Below are 21,322 nucleotides of genomic sequence, written 5' to 3'. Positions count from 1 at the left end.
TCTGAAACCCGAGCATCCCCATCCCCAGGGAGGAGCCCACCTGAAAACTTCCAGAGCCACTCCAGCCCGATGCGCATTTTCCGAAGGGGCTTCTGGGCCGAGTATAGAGTGATGGGCTGAGTGCACTCCTGCTGGACGTACAATTCCAGATGGTCCTGCAGGTTCTGGCCCACACCTGAGGGAGGGAGAACGGGGTCAAATTTATGAGGGGACCAGAGGCAGGATCTGGGACTGGCTCTGGAGCCTGGAAGATGCCCTCATAAAACAGAGGGAGAAACTGAGGCCCAGAGTGGGAAAGGAATCCAGATACTCTCCTGGAGGTGGGTCCAATCCCAGGGCACTTGTTCCTAATTAATTCCTAGGAAAAAAATCAACTAAGTTTTAACTTCTAACATGTGGAGAACCATAATCATGGCAAAGACTATTTTATGTAATCACCTCGGGAAACGAATTAACTTGGTTGATTTTTTTTTTTTTCTAGGAATTCATTTTTCTTTTTGACCTCTTAGTACATACATCAGTTTCTCACAAAATGGCAAAAAGTTACAGTAGGGCCTCCGGCTTTGCAGTATCTTTAACTGTTGACTATGCTTCCCAATGCTTTCTTTCTGAAATCCTGATCAGTTTCCAGTCCCTTCAAAGCAATGATTTTCCAGCAGGATTCCTGGATCCTGGGGGATAAAGGGCCCGAGGCATGATGGGTCATTTCTTGCGATGTCCAACAAAGTAGAAGCTGGCTGGCCTGATGAGACATGCTGGAGCCCAGGGGTGGGCAGAGGACTGCTGCCTTCCCTGTGATTCGGAAGGGGTAAGCCCCCTCCATGTCCAGTCTCTAGGACTAGAGTTGCCCCAGCTTACACAGTCACTGATGCTTCCCTGGGAGCATTTCTCTCATAGAGAAGAATTTTATTATTGTGTAAACTTCCACAAGTCTGGAAATTAAGACACTGTAGGTTAAACTTAAGGAATAATTAAATAAGCCTAATATGAACTATTTTGATATTTTATACTTCAATATCAAACAAAGAGTTATTTTTAGCTATTACAATTTTATTTCCACGGCCTGAAATGTTTCTTTTTCTGGAGGTTAAAACTTGGGGCCATTCCAATAGATTGAAAAGCTTGTGAGAGAAGGAAGTATCCTTTTCACTTTTTTATCTCCAGGGCCTGTTACACAGTAGGAGTGTGTAACTGAATTAAGATGAATTTTATTTTGTCTTTGTATCTCTTGATTTCTAGCACTGCCTAGTATACAGTAGGTGATTAATATGGGTTAACTCGAGTCAAGAAACATTTCTTGGGCACACACTCTGGGCCAGGTGCTAGAGATACAAAGGGTAACTTCTGCTGTCAAGGAGGCGAGCAGTTTATCATGGACCATCACAATCTTCAACCAGGGCAGAGCCAAAGAGATCCAGGCTCAATGCTCCCCTGGGATTATGGGAGAGTGGCCTGGGGACCAAGAGGAGCCATCGACAAATGCCCTCTGACCCTTAGATGGAGCCGGGTCTGTGGTCATCGCTTAAGGGCACTAAGAATCACTGCTCCCCAGCGCCCGCCACAATTCTACTCAAGATTCCCCCTCTACAACATACCCACCGAGTGACCCTCTAGCTCTGGCTGAGGTCATCTGGAATGGCCAGCACCTCTAAGGCATTCCCGACCAAGCCCGAGTCTTCCACTTTGAGAACCTGCCCCTTTTCCCTGGCTCGGCCTCTGGGGTCAGACAGAACAAGGCTCTTGTCCAAGACCCTTCAGTTCTTAAAGACAGCTCTCATGGACGTGGGAGTCTGCTCTGAGCCCACATGCCCTACTGAAAAGGGGGAACGTACCGGGAAGGTTACAAACGACAGGGATCCCGAGCTTTCTGAGTTCGTCTGCATTCCCGATTCCAGACAGCATGAGCAGCTGGGGAGAATTGATGGCTCCTCCACTCAGAATCACCTCTTTGCTCGCATAAGCCTGAAAAGTCAACATGATTAGAGGCCGGGGAACATTTCAGATTCCCAATCGTTCAGTCATTTCAACAAACCAGAGAAGCCACCAGCAGCGGCACACCCCGGGGGCGGACCAAGAAGCAAGGGACCCTGCCCTGGGCGCATTTACAATCCACTGGGGATATAGAAGGAATGCCCTTTCTCTTGGGTTGTAGATGGGTGAAGGTCCAGATTTTTGGCAAACCAAAGAGCCTGGATTAATAGTCAACAACCATTTTAGAGCAGATTATCAAAGGAATGACCTGTGGGCCATCGGCTAGGGAATCTGGGCTACCAGGGAGCCAGGAAGAGTTCCCCAATGCAACACCGATTAACTTGATTTTTCTTTGCACAAAGTTCTGGGCTGGTAAAACAAGAAAAGGCCATAGATGTAGTACATGGGGACCTTCCACAGTGTTTGATAGACAAAAGAGAGTTATCAGGAACTGAATTATAACACAGAAAGGCGGGTTTGGAATTCGTTGTCCACATTGCCGACCCGAAGGACTAACTCTCCTGAGATGGGCTACAGGGATCTGCTCTTGGCCTGAGTCTGCTGATTGTTTTTAATTTGAGTTGAATTAAGGCATCAGAGGGAAACTAATTAAATCTGATGCATCACACAGCTAAAAAAAGGCAGCAAATACATGGCTTGGTCATTGTCCTTCATCCTCGAGGACGACAAAATAGCATCCCTCTGTTAGCATCCAGTGACAGCGCATTGATTGTGGCTAACCAGATCAGCACAGGCTCAGAATGCTCTTCAGCAGGAACACATGGGGTGGAGTATCTAAGTCTGCTTTTCCCTCGAGTTCTTTCAGTTCTGCTCTGCTCACAAAGCATAGCACCGACTTTCATGAGAGCTGGCCAGTCCTGGGCCAGTGTCTCATGTCCTACAATCAACTCCAAAAATGTTGAGAGACCTTGACAGTGTCCTTGTTCTGCTTCTTCTGCCCTCCTGGAAGCTCTTGCCCATCAAATAGTCTCTTAGGCAAGTGTTCGCTGGGTGCTTGAACTGAAATGGACAACAGGCTGGCCCCCTCACCCCTGAGTCAAGGGGTCTCAGGTTTATGGGGAAAAAGTTGCTTAAACTGCTTTTATGTTCAGACTGGGCCCCATCCCCCGGAGCATGAGACCCTGGATTATCCGAGAAGTGGTTGAAATGCCAAACTTTCTGAGAAGTGTAAGCTTAATAAAGACAGGACAGCATTGCATAAGGTGTCGACAGGGTCCGTTGTGTGCTAACTCATGTCCAGACACTTCCCCATTGTAAACGAGAAGTGTAGGAGAAGCTGAGTCGGTGATTTTTGAAATTTTGAAACAAGGCTGTAGCAGAATGTGGTAAACGCACTTAAAAGTGTACCCCATAGGGGGCAGCTAGGGGGCGCAGTGGACAGAGCACCAGCCTTGAATTCAGGAGGACCCGAGCTCAAATCTAATCTCAGACACTTAACACTTCCTGGCTGTGTGACCCTGGGCAAGTCACTTAACCCCAGCCTCAGAAAAAGTGTACCCCGCTAATGGTTCGGGGCTGATCTCTACTAGCCTGTCTAGTGGAGTCAGTCGCTGGCCAGCTAATAAATGATGCTTTAAATCTTTTATTCTGGTCTGAGCTGTCTATCTGGTATCCGGCCATTACATGACAACGTGGCCAGCCCTCGGAGGCGTGCTCTCACAGGAGAGTTGGATGCTTGGGAGTTTAGTTTGAGAAAGGACCTCAGTGTCTGCTACCTTATCCTGATCTTCAAAATCTTCCTAAGACAATTCAAAGAGGAGCCATGAGGAGGCTGAACCCCTGCCTCTGGGGGCCTTTTCCAGTTCCGGATCCAAGGTGTTAGGAACAAAGCCTCACACCGCCTAAAGCTGATGCTTTATCAGGTTGAATGATGAGGTCCCTAGACAGTGTGTCCCGGGTCATTCACCTTTTGTATGCCATGTGGACGTGGTCTCTGAGGCTCAGTGATGCAAAAAGGGCAAAGGAAAGGTCTCCCAGAAGACCAGAGCCCTGGAGATCTGGTGCAGACAAGAAGGGAAGAGCCAGGTCCTATTTGCTTCCAAATCTCACTCCTTCCAACCAGTCACACTCTAAACAATTCCGTCTTCGAGGACCCCCGAGTTGGAGCCCTGATTAAGACCCCCCCTTTCCTTGTCCTTGCTGTTCTATCCCCCATCCTGTGAAAACTACAAGAGCCCAGGGCATCATGTTTGCATTGGAAGAGATCTTTCAGACCAAAGGATCCAAACTCTCTTCAGACAGATGAAGAAAACAAACAGCCAGCTGGAGTGGAAACAGGGCAAGTCCGCCACACCCTGACTGTGTTTTTGAGTGTTTTGGCCTAGGACCAAAGTCAAGAAGCTGGTGAATGAGTATCATGATCCGCTCCCTACCAACACCTGGGCCAGGGCGCTAGTGGCCAGCAGAGCTTCCCCTCAGCCTCCCCAAGAGGACACACTGACCTTTCTCTTCTGGCCATTCTTCACATACTCCACACCAATAGCTCGGGTCCTATCAAACAGAATGTTGGTCACAAAAGTTCTCGATTCTGCCGTCAAATTGGGTCGAGACAGGGCGGGACGGAGGTAAGCACTGGCCGCACTCCACCGCTGGCCTGGGGAACAGAGCAGAAGGACGGGCTTGGCATTAACCGAGTTCCACGGTTCTGGCACAGGGAAGTCCAATTCTATCCCTCCCACTTCCGTCAGTAAATTATGGCTTTCCTCTCCTGCGCTTGGCAAGACCTTACCTATGGCTCCATTCTGGGCCCAACAAAATCATTCCTAGAAGGAGCTAGCTGCTCCACCCTGACTCCCAGGGGCTTGCATCCACTAAAAAGCTCATTTCTCCGGAAGCAGGAAATCCTGGGATCCAATTCTGCTTAGCTGATTGACCCTTTTTCCGACCACAGTAGCAATCCCTGACTTAGCTACCTCATAAAGCTGCTGGGAAGCTCACATGACTCAATGCCTTTCATTGCACTTGGCAAAAAGGGAAAGGGCTCTCATCGGAGTCAGTGACTGTTCCTGCTTCCAGGAGAATGTCATTCCCCTCCTGTACTTCCGGTGCCCCTGAGTCCCCAGAGATGCTAAACCAGGGCTCCTGGGCCTTGTTTTTACCAATTCCTGCGTGATCCTTTTTCTTTTTTTTTTTTGTTTTTGTTTCCCCTGAGGCTGGGGTTAAGTGACTTGCCCAGGGTCACACAGCTAGGAAATGTTAAGTGTCTGAGAGCAGATTTGAACTCAGGTCCTCCTGAATTCAAGGATGGTGCTCTATCCACTGCACCACCTAGCTGCCCCCATGATCCTTTTCCAAAGTCCTCATCTCCTTTGTAAAGCCACTGACTTGAGTTCCCCATTTAAGACCCAGACAAGGTCCCACCCCTCCTGACTGACAGTTCAAGGGCTCCGAGACACAATAAATAAATAAATAAATAAATAAATAAATAAAGGGAAACCCAGCTGGAGGGAAGTTTTTACTTAATCTCAAACCGCCCGAGGGCCTCCAGGAAGGAGGAGAAGGGGGCAGGGATGGATGGTGTGAATTGAATCCGGGTTTCAAATGGATTCAGGCCACTCACCCACTATGCTAAGTCTTGGAACTTGTGGGGGGGAGGGGGGTGTATCTGTAGGATGAGAAAATGTATCGCCCAAAGTCCCACGAAACTGAAAAGCCAATGTAGTGTCCTGTGATCAGGAGCAGCCTGACGCTGCTGTAGCCAGAATACAATGTCTTGGGGCCTTGGGCCAGAGGGAGCTGGAACACCGGGGTCCTCCCCCCCAATATAGAGATGTGGATGTCGAGGGTCCTAAGTCCCCTCCGGCCCGAGACTCTAAGGGCCACTCCCTTTCGCATTCCCCTCTTTGATCTTTGGGGATCCCCTCTGAGGAGAGCGCTTGGAGTCCTGGATTGGGGGGCTTTTGCTATCTCTGGAGTTTGTCTTTAATTTATTCTCAGTTTCTAGAAACTCCAACGGGGCCACAGAATGGGTAATATTTGTAGGAGGGCCCAGCTGGCCATTTAGCCCGGGTCCACCCCCATTTAGCTCGGAGCCGGGCGGGAGCTGGCCGTGGTCCTGCCGAGGGGCAGCCTTTTACCTTTGTAGATGGTCATATCCATCCAGCCGAAGCCTTCCTGTTGGAAGCCGTTCATGTCCTGGGTGAAGGGGTAGCCAGCCTGCTGGGCGGCCTCCAGGAAGGCGTGGTGCAGGGGGTGGTCACTCTTGCCCCTGGACACCCGCAGGGGGCCCTCCCCGCCCCGGTACCGGTCCGGGCCCAGCTCGTGGTTCTGGGCTCGGCGGAAGTAGGGCAGGCAGTGCTCGTAGTCCCAGCCCTCGGCCCCCTCGAGCTGCCAGCGGTTGTAGTCCTCCGCGTGTCCGCGGATGTAGACCATGGCGTTGAGGGAGGACGAGCCCCCCCAGACGCGGCCCCGCGGCCAGTAGAGCACGCGCTGGTTCAGGCCCTTCTGGGGGGTGGTGTGGTAGTACCAGTTGTACTTGTCGTCGCAGAGGTTCGAGACCAGGGCCGCAGGCATGTGGATCTTCCACAGGAGCCGCTTGCTGCCCAGCCACACGTCTTGGGGCCCGGCCTCCAGGACCAGCACCGTGTTGTCGGGGTCCTCGGAGAGCCGGTGGCTCAGGACGCAGCCGGCGGAGCCGGCCCCCACGATCACGTAGCTGTACGAGTCTCTCTTCCCGTCACTCGACGCGTCCCTGCGGGTGAGCCTCAGCAGCCCGGCCGGAGCAGGCAGGCCCCACTTCTTGGAGGCCCGGAGGAGCAGGGCCATCGTCCTCAGCGAGCAGCACAAGCCTTGGATCTGGAAGACACACCCCGTTGGATCATATTCAAAAGGCAATGACAACGGAGCAGGGGGCAGGGGGCGACTCGAGCCCGGGGCCTGGAGTGCGGCCTTGGGGAGCCGAGGGGCTGAGCAAGCCCAGAAAAGGTCCCGTCTCACCGGGACTACTTCCTACACAACCATCAATGGCTTTCTCCCTCCAGCTTCTCCCCCCACTCAGTGGCCACGGAGACTGTGTCTGTTCATTTACGTTTTTGGAGAATGAGTCTCTCACACAGCATCTAGCACACAGTGGTAATTAATAATTGCTGACCATCTGGCTGAGGCTGGAATTGTAGCAGCCCCTCAGACCAATCCTGCTATTAAACAGCACAGGAGCTTGAATCCACGCAGTTTTTCTGGGGAGGGACCATCCGCCCCTTCGGCATCCTGAGGGCTTGACCACCGCAGCTCAGGACTCCAGTGATTCCCCCAGCTCCACATCCTGTACACTTCCACCCCCGTGTCCGAGCCTATCGTGCACGTCCCACCCTGGCAATCCCCATCTTCATAAACTCCAGGCTCCTTTCGAATTAACTCCTAGATCAAATACAAAGGCCTCTATTTGGCATTTAAAACCCTTTGCCTCCTGGTCTGACCTTCCCTTCCAACTTTTGTACACACAACTCTACAGCTTAGTGTAAAAGGGCCGTCTTATTGCTCTTCACACGGGGCACTCCATCTCCCACCTCCATTTCTTTGCTCTGGCTGTGGCTCCCTCCCGGACTGTTCTCCCACTCCCTCTGTGCCTCTTCAAAGTTCTACTTTTCTCCAAGCACCAACTTCTCTGTGAATGTCTTCTCTGGAGACTGCCTTCCTCCCCCACAAGTTACCTTGGATACATACCTCAGGAGTCCAGATGAGGTTTGCTCGGAGCTTGAGACGGATGTACCAGCAGCACACCCTGAGGAAGCATTGCCATTGGCCTTCACCTTTAAGGGAATAAGAAGGGCCAAATGAGAATGCTCTCCCTGGGGATGCTTCAATCTCAGGTCTTCCAGGTCTTGTGCTCTTACCCAGAAATACACTGTTTGCACTGGGGAAAAAGCCAGGCTGAAAACTTCAGGTCAGAGGACCACTGATTCATGATGAGTTGGAATGGGTCTTTCCATCCAATCCCCTTCAGATGATGGAAAGTTCTTCATGGAGCAAATATTTCAAATAAGTTTTTCTGGGAAATGTTGCCAGCCTTGGATTCAAGGAGGTCAGAGGCTCTCCCAAGTAAGAATTTGTTACAGAGCCACTTACACTCATGTAGCTATCTGTCTCCCATCATATCTGGCCATACCCATCATCTGTATCCAGGCTCTTTTTCTATCCATCCATCCATCCACATAAAGTTCACACACAGCCAATAGCCACCTTCTCTGCTTCCACTTCCAAAAATCAGCAAAGGGGAAAAGGGAAACCTAAGGTTCAAGGGATCTTATTTCCTAGAAAGTCCTAGTTAAGAAACAGTCCTTGCAATGACTAAGGAGGGTGAAACAAGTCAAGGTTGAGGGAGAACTGGGGTAGGAAGAGGAAGAGAGAGAAGGAAGAGCGAGAAAGACGAAAAGGGGAAAGAGATCAGACATTGTCAACATCATGCCTAAATATCTGACGCTGATAGAATGATTTAGAATTGGCAGAAAAACACAAAGACATGTGATTCTATCAACAGAGGCAAAAAATGCCTTTGACCAAGTGTTGGGATTACTAAGTGAGAACTGAGGTTGTCTGGATAGTTACAAGGTGAGAACTCAGGTTGACTTGGTAGAAGGAGCAAGCCCATTGGCTGGGGTGGTTCTTCCCAGAAGCCCTTGCATTATCCCACGCCCATTCTCTGGGAGAATAAAAGAGAGAGCACTGTGCCTGAAGAGCAGATCGGCCTGGAGAAGGATAAGAGCTGGAGGAGATTCAGAGCCAGGATTCAAGAGGAAGACTCTGAATTGCATCAGGCCTGACGGGGCTCTCTGCAGGAAGGGAAGTCACTTCTTTGGACAAGAGTTAACAGCAACTGCCTGGAGACAACGGTTCACTACAGGAAGAAGAATCTGTCTAAGAGATTTGAGTAGACACAGCAGATCTCTTCCCAGAGAGTAATCCGGCAGCTTCTAGAGACGACAGCTCGCTACAATTGGCGTCCACACGTGGGGCAAGGACTTTTGCTTATCCTGACAAGAGGAGCTAGACCAGACCTTTGCAATATACTCTCATGATTTAACCATAAAGAGAGTAATCAGGACTCCTTTTCAATCCACTCAACAGAATGAATTATTTGCTATCATGCTAGCTCTCACTTATTACCCAGGAGACGTAAATATAATTACTGATTCAGCCTATTCAGTAGGTGTAGTACAAAGAATTGCCACAGCCCAAATAAAATTTGCAGCCTCCAATATTTATCAGCTCTTTAAGGAACTTCAAGAGCAAGTGAGAAAACATCCAGGCAAGATTTATATCTTGCATGTCCACTCACATAGTGGACTTCCAGGTCCCATTTTTGATGGAAATTCAAAGGCAGATAGCCTTCTAACCATGTTAGCCAGTAGTCCTTTATTTCAGGAAGCACAAGAATCTCATTCTAAATATCATCAGGCTGCTCGAGCTTTACGTTTACAATTTGGAATCACAAGAGAGGAAGCTAGGAGCATAGTAAAAAGCTGTACAGCTTGTCTTCCTTTCCATGCTCCTACACTCCCTCCAGGGAAGAATCCTCGTGGTTTGAGACCCAATGAAATCTGGCAAATGGATGTGACCCATTATAAATCTTTTGGTCGTCTATCTTTTATTCATGTCGTGGTAGACACCTTTTCAGGATTCACATTTGCAATGCCAGCAGCAAAAGAGACAGCCCGAGTGGTCACTGAATTCCTTATACAGGCTTTTGCAATTATGGGTGTGCCACAAGCAATAAAAACAGACAATGGACCTGCATATACGTCCAAACATTTTACACACTTTTGTGCACAGTATAAGATTTTACATACCACGGGCATACCCTTTAATCCTCAAGGGCAGGCAATAGTAGAGAGAAGAAACAGAGATATTAAGACACTCCTCCAAAAACAAAAGAAAGGGGGAGCCACAGGTAGCCCTAGGGAACTTCTAAATTTAGTTCTCTATACCATTAATTTTCTAATTTTTGACAAAGATGCACTGGCTCCGGCAGACAGGTTTTATAACCCACCAGAAGGGCAGTGTCCAGTGCGAGCAGCTCCACTGTCCTTAGATAATCGCCAGGTGATGTGGAGAGATCCAGAAAGTGGTGAATGGAAGGGACCAGATAGGTTAACTGCCTGGGGGAGAGGGTTTGCTTGTATTTCTTCAGCAGGAGAAGGAATCAGATGGGTGCCAACGAGTCATATTCGCCTTGTCCATCAGAGAGAGACAGAAAAAGAGAAAGGCCTCAAAATAAAGGAGAAGATCTAAGAAACATCTGACACTGAAAGAGCATGGATAATAAGAAGACTGTTAAAGAACTTTAAAAACCAGCAGGAATCATTGGACTTCCTCACACAAGATGAGACTAATGGACAATGGACTTATGGACATTTATAAATTTTCAATTTATGATTATGTTATATACTTCTAGCATGTGTTACGTTACTATGTTACTATGTGCTTATGTAATTTATGTAATTATCTGTAATACTTCCCATATTGATGGATTTATGTTTCAAGGTCATGACTGTCCTATGTTCTAAATCAAAAGAAAGGGGGAGATGTTGGGATTACTAAGTGAGAACTGAGGTTGTCTGGATAGTTACAAGGTGAGAACTCAGGTTGACTTGGTAGAAGGAGCAAGCCCATTGGCTGGGGTGGTTCTTCCCAGAAGCCCTTGCATTATCCCACGCCCATTCTCTGGGAGAATAAAAGAGAGAGCACTGTGCCTGAAGAGCAGATCGGCCTGGAGAAGGATAAGAGCTGGAGGAGATTCAGAGCCAGGATTCAAGAGGAAGACTCTGAATTGCATCAGGCCTGACGGGGCTCTCTGCAGGAAGGGAAGTCACTTCTTTGGACAAGAGTTAACAGCAACTGCCTGGAGACAACGGTTCACTACAGGAAGAAGAATCTGTCTAAGAGATTTGAGTAGACACAGCAGATCTCTTCCCAGAGAGTAATCCGGCAGCTTCTAGAGACGACAGCTCGCTACAACCAAGTACAGTGCTTAACTATGCTAAAAATCCACACACTCCTGAACCACATAATGGTCATTTTCATATGATAAAAAGCACTTATCTAAAATCAAAACTTTGGATTATTTGCAATGGGAAAAATGAAAAGTTTTTCCAATAAATACTAACATATAGATATCTCTTACTCCCTTACTTAGAAGATAAAAAAATAAGATGAAAGAGGTAGGCACAGGCAGGTAAAACTGTTCTTTGTTCATGATTAAAAGAGAGACAACCCCAGGCTCAGGAAAGTAGTAACATCTTTTATGTTGTTGGAGCTTCACAGTTATCCAAAAGTCCTGTAAATATTACTGGACTGAGAGCACTTAACTGACAAGCTCATGGCCATAAGGCAGGCCAGTTTCAAAGAGGGAGTTCCAAGCCAGTCTCTCCTGGCTTCAGGTCTGTCACTCCATGTACTCTGCCAACCTTTCTGGACTGTAAGCTTCTGGAGGAAGGCAACTGTCTCTTGCTTCTCTTTGTATTCCCAAAGGTCAGCACAGTTTCTGACACATAGGAGGTGCTCAATAAGCCATCTATTGACTAATTGAATGGATTCCTCCTGCTATATTCTAGAACTATTTCAGAGCTCGATATGCTCAGGGAATTCTTGCTGAATAGAAAGATATCTGTGTAATTTTGCTAGAAGGGGGAACCTGTGACTTAGAAAAAGCCTAATCCCAACCCCTTGCTTTTGTCATGCTATAGTAAACAGAGTGTTGAACTTAGGGTCTAGAAGACCTAGAATCATTAAATCCAGCCATTTACACTCCCTGGGAAACTGTGATTCTGAGCAAGTCATTTAACCTGTTTATCTCAATTTTCTCATTTGAAAAATGGGGATAATGACAGCGTCTACCTCCCATTGTTGTTGTGAAAACCAAATGAGATCATATTTGTAAAGGCCTTTGTAAATCTTCAAGTGCTCATAAGTACTAGCTATAATTATTATTGTTGCCAACTAATTGTTGACAATATTAACAAATATAGTGATCTTAAAGCGATTGTCTCTCACATAGAACTTATGAATGGGACACTAAATTTCAGAATGGGCAAAGTAGGAAGAAAAATAAGGAAGAAATAGAAGTAAATGAACTCTTCTTGGAAAAGAATGTCCTAAAGGAATGATATTCAAGTTAAAAGAATAGAGATGAGAAGGAGAGAAACAGAGAGAACTGAAAACTTTTTATTTAAGCTTGGAAATAGATCAAAAAGAAATAAAAACAGGTGAGAACAAGGAAACTTAAGAAATGTGAGATAAGGCAGAGAAAGAGCAGAAAAGATGGGGAAAGTCTGGGATCAAAAAAAAATTAGCAAGGCTGAAGCAAATATAATTTAAATAGGAAGAGAGGACATTAATATCAAGAGAAGAAAAAGGAAAAACAAACAAAACATCCTTAAATGGAAAAAAAACAATCAAACACAACTCTAATTATTATAACCTTAAATATGAATGGGTTAGAGCTCCATTAAAAATGAAAGAGAATGTCATATTGGATAAGAAATCAATTCCCAACAATTTTATATATAAAAAAATCTACATTTACAAGGTAAATAAATCTACAGAATGAAAACAAAGGGCTAGAACAAAATTTACAATGTCAAACAGATTGCAAAGAATTAAGAGTTACAGAGTAATAATTTTAGATAACAATAAAAATTTGTGACAAAAAATATGGAAATTATACTGTGTTTAAAGCAAAACAAAACAATGAATATTACATATGTATCAAAAGGCATAGCATTCACATAAGCAAATTTAACTGAATTGTAAAAAAACATTTAGGTAATAACCGTAAGAGAGTGATGCTCCTCTTTCAGAACTAAATAAATTGAACAGTAAGAAAAGCAAAAGGAAAACCCCCTAGTTAAATATACTCTCAAAAAAGTTAAGTTTGAAAGCATCTTAATGGGAATATTAAATTATATATATTTGTGTGTATACATATATACACACACATATATTTCTCAACATCACATAGTACCTCCTAAAAATACTGCATGTTCTAGGGGACAAAAACTTTATATATAAATGTAAAAAGGCAGATAAAGTTTATTATTTACAAACTGTAATTCAATAGAAACAGTGCATAATACAGAACACACAAGCAAGCTACAGGATTAAACAATTCTTTAAACAATTAAAAACTATGTAAAACAAAGTAACAATGAGACAACATACCAGAATTTAGGGATGCCACAAAAGTAGTTCTTGGAGGAAAAATTCCTTTCCTGAAAAACTGTTGAGACCCTTTCTCTAAATCTGGAAGGCAACAAAAATAGAAAAAGATAGAATTAATGAACTGACTGCAATTAAAACAACTAGAAAAGAAATTAAACCCCAAGAAGGGGTTTTGTCCAAGAAGGACAAAAAATAAATCTTGAAAATTGGGAAAAATCGATTAAAGGGAAAACAGAAAAATAATTAAAATGATAAAACCAAGAACTGTTTTTCAAAAATCAATAAAGCATTAGCTATTTGTCTTAAAAAGATGAAAATAAAATTATGAAACTCTCCCTCTCTCCCTCATACACACACATGCATACACATGGACGTACATGTACCTCCCCCCACCACACACATGTACATGCTCTCCCATTAAAATGTAAGCTTTTTGAGGGCAAGACCTGTTTTTTTTTTTCTTTTTTCTTTGTATATTCAGCAAATGGTTAGTTTTTTTCCTTCATTCTAAAAGAGAACCAAAATTACATCACTATGGTACAGTCAAGTTACAGCTTGTCCCATTGTGGCTGATCAGACCAATCAAGCTCGGAATGTTCTGTCACAGATCAGACACAAATAGTCCATATGAACATTGGGGTAGTTTCTCTACTACCCCATTTGTGCATCTCATGGGTTTTTTGGGTTAATTCAAATTAAAAAATAATAATTCTAATAATTCAACAATTAGCATAATAATAGTTAATAAATGGCTGATTGATTTATTGGTACAGATGTTTTCACAAATAAATTTAATGATTTAAAAAATAAATACTTGTCCATTATCAACAACTAAGAGCCTGCTAAACTCTTCTTACAAGACTAATATCAAACTAGGAAGGGATAAGAGTAAAAGAACTTTATGTAAATCTCATAAATAAGGTTGCAAAAAATTTATGTAAAATCTTAGCAAAATAACTTCATCAACATATCCAAAAAAGTATTCACTTTGACCAAGATGGATTTCTATAGGGATACAAGGATGGTTTAAATCTTCAGAAAATAATTAATGTAATCAATCACATAAACAAGAGTAACACAGTAAGGTTACCAGACCCACAAACAGTTTTTGACAAAATGTAACATTATGCCTCTGTGATTTCCTTGAAATAAACAATAAATAAAGGCCTAAGTTCAAAAAAGCACATACAAAACTAAGAGTTAGCATTATGGGGCAGGGCAGCTTGGTGGCACAGTGAAGTCAGGGGGACCTGAGTTCAAATGTGACCTCAAACACTTAACACTTCCAGGATGTATGACCGTGGGCAAGCCACTTAACCCCAATTGCCTCAGGGGAAAAAATTTAAAAGAGTTAGCATTATCTTCCACAGACAAAAATAATGGTTGCCTTTCCAGGGAATATAGTGGTACAAAAGGAGTGCTTCCTCTCTTCATTACTATTTAACAATTCTGGAAATGTTTTCAATTGCAGTAAGATGAGAGAAAATAACAAATACAAAGAATGGGGAAAAAGACAAAATTATACAAGAGGAGCATAATGATTTACTTTGACAACCCTAGAGAACTAAATAGCTTTTTAAAAATGAAAAAAAAAAAAACAGCCAAGGCAAAAACAAAACAGCTATTAGCTTTGGTAAAGTAGCAGGAAAGAAACCCATAAAAATCATCAATATCTGTACTTACAAAATCAGAGACAAGTAATAGGAATGAGAAATTCTATTCAAAATAACTACAAAAGACCTTCTAGGAGTTAACCTACCAAGATACACCAGGACTAAAATGCAACTACAAAATATTCTTTTGGAAATTAAGGAGAAAAAATAATCATGAATTAATTGTTCTTCATGATTGAATCACCCCAACATGATAAAAATGACTATACTACACAAGTTAATTTGTGGATTTGGCACCGTGCCAATCAAATTGCCAAGGGGTGACTTTATACAATTAGACAAAAAAAAAAAATTCACTTAGAAGAAAGAACAAAGGGACTGTGATCCCAAAGGAAAACATGAAAAAAGTGAAAACTAAGGGGGCATGGAATCAATAGATCGCAAATGGGAAAACATGACAAATACCTCCTTGGCAGTAGTTAAAAAATAGAAAAGTAGGTCATTGGAACAGAACAGATAAGCAAGAACTGCAAACACAGGAGGCTGATATTTGATAAGCCCGAGAGCAACAGGCAGATATGATGCTGGTCTGGTCCCTTCTCAGATTGGAGCAAGAAGTGCCCATTCCTGACCTGGCCCAGGGGGCATGCTGAAGCCATCTGGGGAGGCAATGATGTGGGCTCTCCTCCTCTTGCCAGACATGCCATTAGATTTCACTGTCCATGACTCCAGGGCACTAGCCATCTTTACTGGCAACTCATCAAAATTCTCATTTCTTACCAGAATACACACACATCCCACCCAAATAATGTGCGGAAGGTCAGAACACTTCTTGGACTCTTTGGGGCAGGAATCCCAGTACTGAGAACATCCCCCAAGCCAGGCAAAAGCAGAAAGGTTCCATATAACTCACACCATTAAAAGCAGCACATTTTAAAATGGGAAACAAAGTGAGTGCCCATCAACTGGGGAATGGATGGATAAATAATGTCATGTCGATTGAACAAGATGATTCTTGTGTTTTAAGTAACAACAAATGGAAAACATTCAGATTAAAAAGGGGAAAACTGGTGGGCGTTAATGCAGAGCAGAGTAAATAGAATTAAAAGAACAATTTTAAAACGTTCTTCCTCTGGGGAAAGAGATAGGGTACCACAGAAATGGAGAAGTGCACGATGGCAGACAGTCTCTGACGGCCTCTTCTGCTGAACTTTTTGTTACAAGGGAAGGTTCAGCGTGTGGGTGGGAGAGAATGTTACAAGTAGATCAAAGCGAACTCATTTATCACTCATCTGCTTGTTCTAAGAAATTGTTTACACATAGCAAAAGCAACTGTAAGATACCTATCAAACTTATGGATAGGTGAACAATTTATGAACAAACAGGAGATTTGTGAGGTGCAAGATGAATACTTTTGATTACATTAGATTAAAAAAGTTTTGTACAAATTAAACAAATGTAGTAAAGATAAAAAAAATCAAAAAAGCCTGGGGGAAAGTTTTTATAGTTACTCAGATAAAAGTATTATTTGTCAAATCTATAAGAATATGAATCATTGAGCAATTGATAAATGGTTAAGCGATAGGCAAGTTTTACAATGGAGAAACCAAAACTATTGTTATGTGAAAAATGGTCTAAATTGATTAGAGAAATACAAATTAAAACAACTTTGAGATGAAATTTTTTACTTATCAGACTGTCTAAAGTAAAAGAAAAGGAAAGGGACAAATATTGGAGGGAATGTGGAAAAATTGGGACCTTAATTCATTGTTGATGGGTCTGTGATACATCATTTTGGAGAAGGACTTCAAATTAGGCTCAGAGTTATTCAACTGCCCATACCCTTTGACCCAGCAACACCATTATTAGGTTTGTTTTATAAGATAATTAGGGGAAATTGAATAGAACCTACATGTTCTGAAATATGTATAGCAGCTCTTTGAGGTGACAAAGAACTGGAAACTGCTAGGATGACAATTGATTAGGGAATGGCTAAACAAATTGTGGTACAATATATGGTGTGTGGTAAATATTACTCTGCTATAAGAAATGATGAGGTCAATGGTTTCATCAAAGGATGAAGAGATATCCATGAAATAATGAAAAGTGAAATGAACAGAACCAAGAGAACATTGTATACAGTAATACCAGTATTACTTTTTGTTTTGTTTTAAATAGTTTTAAGAAAAACTTTGAATAACCATGTCATTCTATTATACCCAAATTAATGTCAAAGATCCTATAAAGAAAAATGCTAAATCCAGAAAATAATTCCATTGTATAGGAAATGAGTTTGTTACATCTAGAAGAACATGAAAAGACTTAAGACTTATGAAAGAAGCTATCCACCTTCAGAGAAATAGGAGGAAATAAGCCCAGTACAGTCTTACAAATATATGGATATATACATATATTTATAGATATCTAGCCATACTTATTTGTAGCCTTTTATAAAGTGGGTAGGGGAAAGAAGGGAACAAAAATAAGGTCTAAAAGTGCACAGCAGAGAACAAAAGAAAACCAATAGAAAGCAAAGACCAGCAGGGCAGCTTTGAAAATAAGGTGTAGTATTTATAAATGTTTCCTTAAAATGGAAATTTGTTTTCTATTGAATCCTCTCATGTTCTGCTGTGACCATAGAAATGTTTTTTTCCCTTTTCTTATTTTTTATTAAGTGCAAGATAAGAAAATACATAGAGAGAGAAGAAGAAGAGAGAGGGAGAGAGGGAGAAAGAGAGAGGAGAGGAAAGAAGATGGGGGGAGAAAAGGGAAATAGTCCTCAAACAGTCATTTTTCTGTCATTTCTGACTCTTCATGACCCCTTTGGGTTTTTTTTTAAACAGAGATATTGGAGTGTTTGTCCATTTCCTTCTCCAGCTCATTTTACAGATGAGGAAATTGAGGCAAATAGAGTGAAGTGGCTAGCCTGGGTCACACTGACAGTAAGTTTCTGTGACCAGATTGAAGTCAGGTCTTCTTGGCTGGTCCAACACTTCTAGCCACTGTGCCCCCGAGCTGCTGCTGGATATTGTATGCAGGGAGGGAAATAAACACAGGCTTTTTGTTTTTTCTATCCATGGTTAAGGATGCTGGACTTCAGGTCAGTGGAAGCTTGAGATTAAACCCTACCTCTATCATGTCCTATCTTTGTGATCAGGAGAAGCCATTCAACACTCTGAACCTTGTGTCCTCTTGGACATGGAATCCACATGCTCTCTCTCCGGTGAGATCTCCAGCCCAGATCACAAGGCCTCATTATTGTTTGCCCAGATTCCCTTGAACCACACAAGAGGCTTCAAGATCTTTTCATTGGTTTCAAGACCATTGAAACAAGCCAACTATCTAACTCTCCTTGTCATGACATAGAACTGTCTTCATGTGCTCAGTTCCTGTCCCTCTGGGATGATTCCCCCAGGATCCCACACTTGGAGGGGACCTGGACATCCACTGAGTCAGCCACCTCCTTACACAGAGAGAAACAAAGTTTGCTTTCTCTTCACGATAACAATAGTGTATTTTTCTTATTGCTCTAAAACAAAGGTCAACAATTCATTCAACAAATGTTAGAAACATTCCTATTAAAATCTGTTACAAGGCAAGAGGCCCCAAGTTCATCTCTTTGATAAGAGGTAGCATGGAAAAGCCTATCCACCACCATTAGACTTTGGTACCAGAGGGATGAATTCTGGGAATAAAGAGGCCAAAATAGCATTATGAGCAGATGCTATGAAAATGGATCTAGAAAATCCCAACTCCCTCAACCAAAACTTAGTGAATGCAGTGAATAAGTTGAACAAAGCTTTGGGACCCAAAATTAACTCCAATTATTTGGATTTTCAAAGCTTTTGGGGGGAGATCTGTGACAAGGGTCAATCCAAGTTACCAAGGTACTTATATCCTTGACCCAATTCCATCTCTGGGAAGCTACCTCAAGAACCACTCAAAAGAAGAAAAAAAAAAAAAAAAAGGTGATCCACTTCAAGATTTTTATAGCAGGATTATTTGTAACTGCAGAAACCCTGGAAGGGACCCAAGCCCAATTGCACACGATATTAAATAAATTAAATAGAAGGCAATTAAGAGCAACCCAAAATTACCTGGAATACAAAGAAGTTGGAGATTTTTATGAAATCTTGCAGGAAAAGAAAAACAAAAGCAGGACGGAAGACTTGGTCATTAAGCCAAGGAGAAAGAAAGATGAAAAGTCACCAAGAGACAAAGAAATCTGAGGGACTGAGTAGGAAGCAGGAGAAATGACGTTTAGGCTGGAATTCATTTCTCTAATTTAAGCAACTGTTCTCCCCATGTGCACACAGAATCTTCCTGCAGTTACGTCTGACCACTCTATACAGCTGCGTAGAAATCTCCCTTTTGCCTCTAAGATTAAAAAACAAAAAACAAAAAAACAGCTTCTCCACTTGGAAGGTGTTCCACTCTGACTTCAAGCTCCTTCTCCTGCCTCCTTGCTCCTCATTCTCTGAGGTAGGAAGATCCAGTTCAAGTCCCATCTCAGACCCATCCTGCTCTGGGACCCTGGCCAAGACCTTGTCCTCTGAATGTTCTGGGCAACATTCCAAGTTGTGGAGAAAGTGCCCACCTGCATGTGGGAGCCAGCGCCCTGTCACCCAGACTCTCATCTCATCTACCTGGGAGGCTCTCTGTACCTATGGGGCTCTCAGCATCCTTATTGCCTAAAAGGTTCAACCCAAGAATGTCTGCTCTCTCCCTCTGTCTCTTCTCTCTTCTCCATCTCTTCTCTTCCTCCTCTCCTTTCCCTCTATTCCCTCCCCACTTTTTCTTCCCTCTTTCCTCTCCATCTCCTCTCTCTGTGTCTCTCTTCTCACTCCTGGGCTCTTTCCAGGAGACTTTACAAGCTAAGAGTCACTCTAAACTCTGTGGAAGCGGGGCTGAATAGTCCAGCTCACAAAGGAGACAATGGCGACTTTGTTCCTCTGCAGATCTCCCGCGGGCCAGACCGGGCAAGGTTTGCCCCAGCCCTTTGTGTCCTTCGCCAGGGCTGACATGGCCATGGCAGGACCCACTGGCAGCTCCTGAAGTCACTGTGACAAGCAGCTGGGGACATGGAGTGGGGGACAGCCCCGGCCCAAGGCCCCAGCAGGGCGGCAGGGGTGAGAGACTCACCAACTTCGTATGCACTTGAGGGAGTGGGCTCAGAGATGAAGTGACTTGCTTCTCTCCAGGATGATCGTATTTACTAGAGCTAGAAGGGACTCAGAGCCCACCAAGTCCAAATGGACTCAGGCCCAGCAAATGTTTGTATTAGGAACAAAGTGGAAAATTCCTCCTGGGACGGCGGCCTGAGTCCAGGTGGAAGCCCAGAGTCTCCAGGGGAGATTTCTTCTCTCCTCCAGAGTCCAGTTTGCTTTTGATTCCTCTGACCCAAAGCAGCGTCTATGGGCTAGAAAGGTAACCCCTGGCCGGTTTTTGGCCACTGGGGCTGGTTCGGTCCATGCACGTACTAGGACCCGGGGCCTCTGCTAAGAAAACCTTCCCTTCTACAAAGCACAGGAAGAAAAGAGGAAGAACAGTTAGTGGACAGGCGAGAAGGCTCAGCAAGTCCCCTCTGTGGGCCTCTGTTTCCCCATCTATAAAATGAGAGTCAGATGCTAAAGACCCTTTCATCTTTGACCCCACTGCTCCTGTGTGACCTTGTCTCTCTGGGACCTCAGTTTACTCTTCTATCGCTCCAGCTGTGGCCTCGAGCAGGTCCCTTAATTTTCAGGACACTATTTCCTCATCTATAAAAAGGGTTGGACTCAGCTGACCTTCAAGGTGCCTTCCCCCTGAGCTCCCAGTCTCTGAACACAGCCAAGCGGCCAGGTCCCCAGGTGTCCCTGAGGGATGTAGCCTGGAGGATGGTCCCTTGCCTGGGGCTTCTGAGCAGGTGGATGCCCATGGACACACCTGGCTGGTGTGAATGTTGGGGAGAAGCTGGATACCCATGGCGGAGTCTGAGGAGGATTAATTCAGGGCAGAACTCCTTTGATCGCCCTCTCCCTCCTCAATAGCCCTACCTACCCTTTCCCTCAATCTTACCTTCTCCCCTCCCCTACCTGACCCAAGCACTTTGAGGAGTGGGATTGTTTCCCTATGGTCTTTCCATACTTAGTCCTTAGCCCAGTGCCACACATGGAGCGGGTGATGGTTTGTGGACTGATCTATCCCCCCTCAATAAAAACTGTTTGAGGACAAGGAATCCCTATTTTTGTGGCCACGTATACAACAGGGGGTTAAAAATCCTTGTTGATTGAACCTTCTGAAGTTCTGCCCGGCAAGGGGTATCTGAGTTTCTCTGGGAGTGGGAAGGCCCAGTCCTCCTCACCAACAGCTCCGCCTGATCTGCTTTCTATTCAGAAGAATACTGATGTGTGTATTTGTCCTTGAGCTTAAACCCAAGCTCCCAGTGATTGATGGATATTTCCCTTCTGGCAACTTGATAAAATATAAACTCCTGCTTCCTAAGAGAGCCGGATGAGCAGCTTTGGGTCCACTTGCCAAGGCTGAGAGATACTAAGGTCAGAAAACCCTGGAAATTCCTGTGA

General features: G+C 44.1%; 1 protein-coding gene across 2 annotated transcripts in view; it reads right to left on the bottom strand.

Annotated features, from left to right (window-relative positions):
• Positions 1-21,322, bottom strand: part of CHDH (choline dehydrogenase) — a 33,533-nt gene that overhangs the window by 8,899 nt on the left and 3,312 nt on the right. For both annotated transcript variants that reach the window (XM_074284457.1, XM_074284456.1), the window contains exons 2-6: positions 13,147-13,227; positions 6,069-6,786; positions 4,434-4,585; positions 1,833-1,962; positions 41-175 (exon numbers count right to left, since the gene is read on the bottom strand). In XM_074284457.1, coding sequence (XP_074140558.1) covers positions 41-175; positions 1,833-1,962; positions 4,434-4,585; positions 6,069-6,756 — 1,105 coding nt within the window. In that variant the 5' untranslated portion in view covers positions 6,757-6,786; positions 13,147-13,227. The remainder of the gene's footprint in view (positions 1-40; positions 176-1,832; positions 1,963-4,433; positions 4,586-6,068; positions 6,787-13,146; positions 13,228-21,322) is intronic.

This window comes from Sminthopsis crassicaudata, chromosome 1 (assembly GCF_048593235.1).
Source record: "Sminthopsis crassicaudata isolate SCR6 chromosome 1, ASM4859323v1, whole genome shotgun sequence".
Classification (NCBI taxonomy): Eukaryota; Metazoa; Chordata; class Mammalia; order Dasyuromorphia; family Dasyuridae; genus Sminthopsis; species Sminthopsis crassicaudata.
Note: the sequence above shows the minus strand (reverse complement) of the source record. Positions and strands in the feature narration are given on the sequence as shown.